Below are 9,704 nucleotides of genomic sequence, written 5' to 3' on the forward strand. Positions count from 1 at the left end.
CAGAAGATACTATGATAAATCACCAACCAACTAACTTCAGACACATGGTAGGAAGGCTATGGAAAGATAATTCTTCAGCCTCAGGAGGAAAATAGGTCTTCAGAGGATGCAGGTGGGCTGATCTGCTTACCTTTAGAGGACTGGAGTTTGGATAGGAGAGGAGCTATGATGACCACCAGGGAAGAGAAACCAGTGCTGCTTCCCTTATAGATTGGTGTGAATTTAGTGATCCCTTGAGGCAGTGGCTTGAGCGTAGCCAAGGCCGATCCATGTACAGCAATAGCAGCCATGTAATCATCCATCAAAGATCCTGGGAGAGCATCCACCTGGACAGTCTCAGAGAATTACATGGACAACATCAGAAAGCCCATTGGGCATTCTTCCCCTCATAAACTAGCTGCCATTGACTCACAAATCAGAAATGTGGTGACATGAGATGAGGGTGAGGAGTTCCACCTCATACAGAACCACTAATATTATGTTGTATTGTGTAATGTTGATTAAACTTATTACTTTAACTCTGTGGTAAACAAACCCACTCCATAAATCAGATATTGGAAGAAATGCTAGAAATACCTGGGGAAATTTGAATAAGAAAGATGCACACATACATATGTCAAAATCAGGGTTTCTATTGTAAAGAGTGATCATTGTTAGTTTAAGAAAATTCTATAAATTAATCTTAAGGTGTATAATAAACACTGACTGAGTCAGCCCTTATTGTCAGATGGAAGATATTCACCCACATCTACCTGAGAAACACATAATGTAACATAGATAAAAGACATAGAACTATTATGCAATAATAGTTTAAGTTTTTCTTTCCTGTGCATATTGTCTGATACTATTCTTTTTAGAGAAGTAGGCATCTCTTCACAGTCTAAACACATACACTGAGAGAGAGAGAGAGAGAAAGAGAGAGAGAGAGAGAGAGAGAGCAGAAAGAGAAGACAGAGAGACTTACATAATATGAAGGTTTGTTTTTTGTTGTTTTTTTGGCTAAAGTGGAACTGGAAATAATTAACTTCACACCAAGAATACACATGGTGTAATTCCATATTTATTCCCTTTATTTAAAAGACCATGAAACAAGAAAATTAAGAGAACTGTCATAGTCATCTTTTATTGTTATTTCCTCTTTAAAACCTTCTTTTAGGTTTGCTTTATAAGGTATTTATTTAGCATATTTTGAAGCAATTTTTTTGTAGGGCTAGAGTTTCTCATCTTGTGATATAACTACTTGAGGAAAATGTGAAGACTATCTTTTCAATGTAGTTGTACTGAGCAATTTAAGACCAAGCCATGTATCTCTTGGCTTTATCTAGTTTGTGATTATTCTGAAGTTGTTTTGTTTTGAAACAGTCATTCTAGTATAGCTTTGCCTAAAAGTTAGCAAAGTGCCCTAGCTGGTTTTGCTCTTGGATAGAGCATTGGCCTGCAGACTGAAGGGTCCCAGGTTTGATTCCAGTCAAGGGCAGATGCCTGGGTTACCGGCTTGATTCCCAATCTGGGGCATGCAGGAGGCAGCCAACCAATGATTCTTATCATTGATGTTTCTATCTCTCCCTCTCCTTTCCTTTCTGAAATCAATTTTAAAAAAAAGTTAGCAAAGTTACAAAATACCTGTGCCATGTCTCTTTTGAGATATTAAAGAATAGGACAAGCAGAGAGCTTTAGTGATCATTAGGTCAGATAGCACATGGATGGTTTGTCACTTTGGGAGCTCACCTCCAGAATCACTGCTTTGCATTCATTGCCACTAGCCCACAAGCACATTGCATCTCACATTATCTGAGTGCTGCAGATTCATCCTTGATCCTCCAGACAGAAGAAACAGGGATATGACTAATTTTTTTGAGTTCTTATTATGTCCTATGCACTATTAGGTACTATATGTGTATGTGTGCGCATGTGTGTGCGTGTGTGTGTGAGTGTGTGTGTGTGTTGTTTCATTTGATCCTCACAACAATTTTACGAGGTAGTTACTATTTCTATCTTTATTTTAAGTTTTGGAAATGAAGTGTTAGAGAAACTAACAGGTCAAGATAACTACTTGGTAGGAGGCAGAGCCAGGACCAGGACTTGAACCCAGGCCCAGCTAACTCTAAAGTACAAGCTTTTCTCTTGCAGGGGGATAGTTGTGAAAGTAAATGAGAACCTATAGGAAGGGTTCTTAGGACTCTGCTTGCTCTTAATAAACAATAAATGCCAGGTATTACATATTTTGAATAAAATTAATGTGGAGAGGTTGAGTTATTGTTCAAGGTCACAAGGCATGTAGGTAGCAGAAAGAAGAACTGGAAACCCAGAAGATCTGCTTCAAGTGCCTCTGCTCTGAATAGTTGTTCCCTGCAGGAAACCCATCATTGTCCCACTAATAGAGAGATGTGGAAAGGGAATCCGGAAGGCTGGTCAACCTTAATTGCTCTAAAAGGTCGGATCTAATCACTCATTGTTTAGTTGAGATGTTGGTAGTTGAAGCAGCCTCCACCTGTTACTCTTATGTAAATTCTTGCTGATTGGCTATTATTGGAATTTCCTGCCTAAAGGATATGGGTGTATCCCATAACCTTAATAAAAGGGATAACAAAGCCAGAGCGGGTGGTAGTCCTCCCCCTAGAGGTGGACTCCCGCCTGGCCCCAATATTCCCAAATTAATGCTTTTCTAGTCTCTTTTCATTTGTGTGTGGCCTTCTCCAGAACCTGAACCCTGAACCTGGAACCTTGAACCACACGGGACGTGAAAAGGATTTCCACAGTTCCCAACTGCTTTCATAGGAATCAGCAGTGATGTATAAAAATGGGTATACTCACCAGGCAAACAAATATAATACAGAAAAGGAAGTATATCCCAGAGAAAAATGTTCTTTTATCTGAGAGATGAAATCCTACAGAAATACACTAACCAGCAAGGCCGGCCTTGGTCAAGTAAAAAATATTTGTCTTTGGGTACTTTTCCAAGTACTTCCCTACCAGATAACAAATGTCCCCTTGTGATTCTACCCTACTGGCACCGTGTTTGCCTTCCCATGACAGAGGATTCAGAGTCATGCCCACCCTATGTGACAAGTTTGAGTATCTGGTGGAAAGTTTGTTGGCCAATGTGTAATTATCTCTCTGGCATAGCAAAATTTTTTAGCCAATACCATGAGACCTAAAAAACAATGTTTTATGTTGTCAATTTAGAGACTAGCTCAGCCTGGGAAGGCACTAATTACCTGACACAGGTGGGCCTGTCTTTCAGAGGTGATAGGCCCTTCACCTTGGTCATAGTGACTTCAGGAAGAAAAGTAGGGCAGAAAAAGCTAAGAGAATATCTTAGAAGCTGGAGATAGCAGCATCAAAGAAAGTCTTCAGCATTTTATCAGAAATAATAAATTACATAAAAGATAACATTTGGTACTACACTTATGGACTTTGGTCATGGAGAACATTTTATGAATTTGACCCCAAAAGCTAGGGAAAAAAATAAAGAAAAAAATAAATGGTTGGGAATATATCAAACTAAAAGGCTTCTGCACAACAAAAACCAAAAACAAAACAAAAAAGCATCCAACCGAATGGGAGATATTTACAAATGACAGTTGCAACAAGGGGTTAATATCCAAAATATATAAAAAACACATACAACTCAGCACCAAACAATCCAATTTAAAAATGGGCAAAGAACCTGAACAGACACCTCCCCAAAGAAGACATACAAATGACCAACAGATATATGAAAAGAAATGTTCAACCTCACTAGTGATTAGGGAAATGCAAATCAAACCTACAATGAGATACCACCTCACATCTGTTAGAATGGCTATTATCATCAAGGCACGTAATAACAAGTGTTGGAGAGATTTTGTAGTAAAAGAAAACCTCATTTGCTGGGAATGTAGATTGGTACAGCCACTATGAAAAACAGTATGGCAGTTCTTTAAAAAATTAAGAATAGAGTTACCATATAACCCAGCAATCCCACTCCTAGGTATCTACCCCCCAAAAAACTTCAAAACATTTATTTGCAAAAATATATGCACCCCTATGTTCATTACAGCATTATTCACAGTGGTCAAGACATGGAGACAACCAAAGTGTGTTTCAGTAGAGGATTGGATAAAGTAGTATGGAATACTACTCAGCCATAAAAAAGATGAACCTTGATATTATTATACTAATAAAAAAAATAAGCGAGTCAGAAAAATCTAAGAACCATATAATTTCACTTATATGTGGGATATAAAATTGAAACTATTTGACACAAGCAACAGTATGGTGGTTACCAGAGGGAAGGGGATTGGGGCTAGTAAAGGTAAAGGGGGCCAAATATTTGGTCACAGAAGGTGATTTGACTTTGGGTGGTGGGCACACAATGTAATATACAGATCATGTATTATAGAGATGTATACATAAAACCTATATGATCTTATTATTCAATATCACCCCAAAAATTTAGTTAAAAAGAGAAACCAACATGCGTATTTTTAAATATTGCCTTCAGTGATAGAATGGTTAAGTGTGGTGCTCAGAGTAAGTTTAGGTTTTTGTGTTATCGGAAAGACACAGGAAAAGTTCATTTTCATTTCTTTCCCAGATACTTCCTGGGCTTCCTAATACATTCTGCTACACTGAGATTCACTGGCATTTTCAAAGCCCTAGAAGATACTTAGCAATATCTATGCGGGCAGAAACTGCCAATTGTCCCCTCCCCCCCCCCAAAAAAAAAATTAATTCTCCTCTTCTAATATCAGAGAAGTAAGTGAAATGGAGCCATGACCATCCAGCTAGAACCTAAAATGCCCCAACCTTCCTTATAGCCACTTCTGGACAATGGATTGTTTGTAATATATTCAAATTCCAGGTTGTACTCATAAGATAAGTGTGGCTATCAGAAAGGAGGAGAGGAGTTATAGAGCTCTACCAGCTAAACCTAATGCTTCCCTACTACTGGCCAAGATGGCACCTCTAACACTCTCCTGGCCTGTGTTCAAAAGTGAACCTCAAAATGTACATATTTACATTCTGAGCAAACTAAAATGATACCCCTGCTTGTGTACACACAGAAACATGCATGTAAGTAATTTCTTCTATGAGATAAACACGGAAGTAAGAATCCATGAGAGTATACCATAAAGGTGGATAATACTGAGCTTATTTTAAGGTGAGAGAATGGAGGATATTAGAAAAGTGAAGCAAATTGCTTATGATATAATGTGATGACAGAATATAACGAAAATCTCGTGACTCCCAAATTCTATTATCATTTCTTGGTGACTGGGTATGATAGCAGGTAATGATATCAACAGTTACTTATAGATGACTTTGTCAACCCAAATAGGTTAATGTCATTATTGTCCCCATTGTTTAGATGAAGAAAGAGAACCAGAGAGATTATAGTCACAGAACCAGTGAATGGCACAGATGGGATAGTAATCCAGTCCTAGCTCTAGAGTCCCACCACTGCCTCTCCAAAGAACAAAGCAAAAAGTTGATTTCATTTTTAGACCTGATTACAGATACCTGTGAACATTTTCTTTCAACAACTCTGAACTCTCAGTAAAGGTGAAATTCACAAATAATAGAAAGTAATTATGAGAGTCCCAGTGAAGCAAGATAAACAGCACTTGACTTCAACCTTACAATAGAGGAAATTTTGATAGTGGGAGAGAGGAAGCAACAATTAATTAAAGAGCTTTTCAGTGTTTGGAAAGTCTCTTCAAGGCTGTAATCAGCATAGGGGTTAACCTATTCATACCTTAATTCAGGAAATCCTGCAGGTGCAGAAAGTATTCCTAGACATTTACGTCCAAGGTAGTCATATTTAGTGGCAGGCATTCATATAATAACAATACACAGGCATTTGGCAGAAGGCAGAGCTCCACCTCCTGTGCCCATTTCAATAGGAACAAATAGATACCGTCTTAGAAATAAGCCTGATAAAGACCCTGAAACTTCAAGGAATGAGAAACACATGCAGAGCACTTTCTGCCCTAATGTTTCTGTTCTGACCTAACAATATGGCCAGTTTACGGTGAAGCAACACCATCTTTGTGGGTGGGATGTGGAGTGTGGATCCATGGTTCATACCGAAGTATCACAACACAGGCTAAAGAGGACACAGGCAAGACCCAAAGGAGACTTGGCCATAACCACTTTGTTCTCAAAGGAGCCAAACTATGAGTGTTCTCTGCTACTAGACCAGATTAGTATTTTTTTTCTCACAATAAGCCGTGATCAAACAAAGATTTCCTACAGCCTTCATTCAGGATCATATATAGTGCCAAGTGGTGTAGTCAGGCATTAACTGCAGTGCTTCTGCCTGCTTGAAGGTGGAATCCTAGGTAGACCCTCAACTGAACAAGTGGCCCAAGGCCTCACAACTAGAGCTGCTCACGGGCAATGAGTCAGGTGACTGACAGGGGCTTCTACACTGCAGCCTAGTCCCTGCCAGCATGTTCTGCCCATATACTTTTCATCGGAATAGAAATTCTACACCAGATACCAAGGGGCAGAGTGCCCCCCTGATGTATTTTTGAGAAACACTTAAGCAACCATGATTTCATTACAGAGAAGGAAGTTTATAGTGAATGTTACATTTTTCACAACCGTATTCTCAGTGCAACCGTATTCCTGGGAAGAGGCACACCCATCTCACATTGCATTGAAGTGGAGGATGAAAAATATCTTTTTAAATTATTTTTAAACACTTTGAAACTGTGCCAGTGTAAAGAATTCCATGATTAACTAAATCAAAGGAAATCTCCAAGATATAAAGGTTGTGTGATTTTTAAGAAATAGTCATAAGCTCTGTCTGGGAGAACAAATCTCGCCAAACATTCCCTTATCTCAACCTGTGTCCTAATTTAATGCAAGAAATGCTGTAATCCATCAACTGTTATGTAAGATACCTGGCCAGGACTTCATCCAAGGCTTTCCCTTTCATTTTCCAAAGAATTTGGTTCACTATGTGGGCCAAATATATTCGTTCTATTTTAGCTTTAAAAACTCAACTATTTTAAATAATAATGTTAAAACTTGCTGCCCATTTAACTGAATTTTGTGGGGGTTGCTTGTGAAAATAATATTAGCAAAAATGCCATTAATATTTAGCAAGCTTCTATTGTGTGCACTTGTTGTGCCAGTTACTTTATCCATATTACTGCATATGTAGTGTCCAGAATAGGCCCATAATTTAGGTACAATTATTATCTCTATTTTACAAAGGAAGAAACTAAGGATAAGAGAAGATAAGAAACTTAATCAAAGGCACACCGTAAGTGGCAAAGCCAGTAAATTAACCCCATTCTAACACTCAAGTTCTTTTTTGTAAGCATGTTGGGAGGGGGAATAGAAGTTGTAGCCCAATCCCAGTCTGATACAGCACTAAAAATTCTTTTATTTCATTTTACAGGGAATTGTCTATATATTCTTCAAATTGGTACAATTATTTTTAATAATATTTATGATAGTTGACTCCAGTTGTAGCTATGTGATTGAAGGCATCTTATGGAAAGTGAAAAATCCAGTCATCTAACTAAACCCCCTTGTCAACCTAATACCAAATATACACACATAAAAATATACAATCATGAAAATACTTAGATGACTAACGGGAAGTTTTATTTTGCTCCTGGAGACAAATTCCAAACCACCCCATTCTAGAGTTATAGATGCCATTTTATAGGTTTTCAGGGGCCATATTTTCGGATTTAAAACTGGAAAGAGTATATGTGCTTGTGGGTATTATAAAGTAGGATATTTGAAACCAGACATGAGAAAAATCTAAAACCGCTGCTAGCTATTTATAGCCCATCCCCCTTTACAATGTGTCAAAGTTAGGGAGCAAGTGAACTCACATAAAATCTTTGCAAAAGTGGCCGAACATCATTTATGCAGAACCCAAGCTGTTTTCTATGTCAAATGACACCCGAATCAGAAACATTTTCTTAGACGCAATGACAGAATGTTCCAGTCCTATCTTTCTCAGCATTTTCTCAATCAGTATTCTCCAGGCACACACTCCATGGAAGCAAGGAGTGTGATTTTATTTAGCAACATTATTCCAGAGTAGCCATGGATTGAGGTATCTGATACCTTTCCTACCCAACCGAGTAATACAACACTCACTCTGCCAAGCTTCGGTTTGGAAAGAACAAGCCATTCACCATCAGTATGACATTCAGAGCCGTTTTGCTAGTAGTAGTGCTAAATTTGTCCCTAACTGTTTATAACATCTACCCAATTCCTTTTCTTACTATTAGAACATGTTTTTAAGAAAATCAGCCAAAGTGACTTGAATACCATGTTCTAATGTGGTTAATGTCTTAGAATGTCTTCAGTGAGCAAATCTAACTACTTCGTTTTATCTACCATTGTCTTCCACATAAACACCACATCCTAGTAAGATCAACAAGGAAAAACATTACCTCCAACACGCCCCTGAGGAAAAAAAAATAATAATCTAAGTAGGTGTTTTACCATCGATACTCCGGATGCCCAGAGGTGCGATTAAGAAGAGGACCCAAAACAATCTCTCAATTCCAAGCATGGCAGGCAATGTCTTCATTTCCTGTGCCCATCGGGAGCAAAATCTTCTCAAGTAGAAGGCTTCCGTTCCTCCCCTGAGCTCTTCAGGGTTGGGATCAGGTTCACTACCCCAGCGACATCTGTGAAATAAAGATAGAGGATGTAGGTACAGACACTAGGAAGAGCATGAGTAGTTTGAGAAGCAAAATGAACAGAAAGAGTACGTGGTATCCTGTGGTTTTTGCTTCTTGTCACATTGGGTGTTCACTTTCAAATGCTCTGATCTGCAAAGCAGCTCAGTCCCTAACTTCTCCTTCCATTTATCACCCTTTGTGTCTCACATTGAAGTTTTTCTCAATCAAATTTCAATGAAATGAACAAACTCTAAAGAAATCTATATTGTTGCAATGTTTAGGTTGAGACTTTAAGGAAACCAAGGTCAAGAAATTCATGGTAAAAAGTACCTGTGGTAAGTGTATATTTTCCCCCTTTTCATAGCGTGTGATTATGAAACTTCTTTTATGTAAAAGATTTTAGATTTTTCTTCCCAAACATCTTGTCACGGTAAAATAAGAATGCTTATTGTCATTAAACCAATGGAGGTTTACTTGAGGTTATGGAGAAAATGAGTGGCAGGAAGCACTTCCTCAACAGGTGAGGGAAGGGCAACTGTCTTTAATCTGTAGATAAATATCAGTGGAACAAGATCATCGTTAGTATTAGCTACTTGTTCTCTCCAAATAATAAAGTTTTGAGCTGAATGACATCTTGAATACCAATTAAAGGAAACTTCCATTTTCAACATTCTTCATGTGGTTATTGTCTGGATTAAATAGAATTGAAACAATAAGGGAATAAATGGAAAAGTTCAAGATCAGATAGCTCAGGGTCGATGTGGGACTGTTTGCTCCAAGGCCACTTCTAGTAATTAGCTTCTAATTATAGCAGTTAATTAAATTCACCCACTTGAGATTCCAAATGAGAAATCTAGATTTGTGACATCTCTGGTCATTGTCAGAAGTTGGTTTTGTGAGTCTTTCTCTCAGAGGCTGGTGATTTTCTTCCAAGGCCAAATTTCAATGGTTTTAAGTGCATAAGGTTAAAAAAACAGTTTTCATGTACTTACTGATCCAAATAAACAATTGTGCACAGGTTGTAGGCACAAAGATGAATGAGTCACAGTTCCTGATTTT

General features: G+C 38.1%; 1 protein-coding gene across 1 annotated transcript in view; it reads right to left on the reverse strand.

The window, feature by feature from the left end:
- The window catches only part of BTLA (B and T lymphocyte associated), a gene marked incomplete at both ends in the record, with an annotated part of 31,798 nt that extends 23,247 nt beyond the window's left edge, over nucleotides 1-8,551 (reverse strand). Inside the window, one exon of the mRNA XM_080655522.1 lies at nucleotides 8,464-8,551. Coding sequence (XP_080511648.1) covers nucleotides 8,464-8,551 — 88 coding nt within the window. The remainder of the gene's footprint in view (nucleotides 1-8,463) is intronic.
- Between the last annotated feature and the right edge of the window lie 1,153 nt (nucleotides 8,552-9,704).

This window comes from Plecotus auritus (genome assembly GCF_963455305.1).
Source record: "Plecotus auritus genome assembly, chromosome: 2".
NCBI classification, from domain to species: domain Eukaryota; kingdom Metazoa; phylum Chordata; class Mammalia; order Chiroptera; family Vespertilionidae; genus Plecotus; species Plecotus auritus.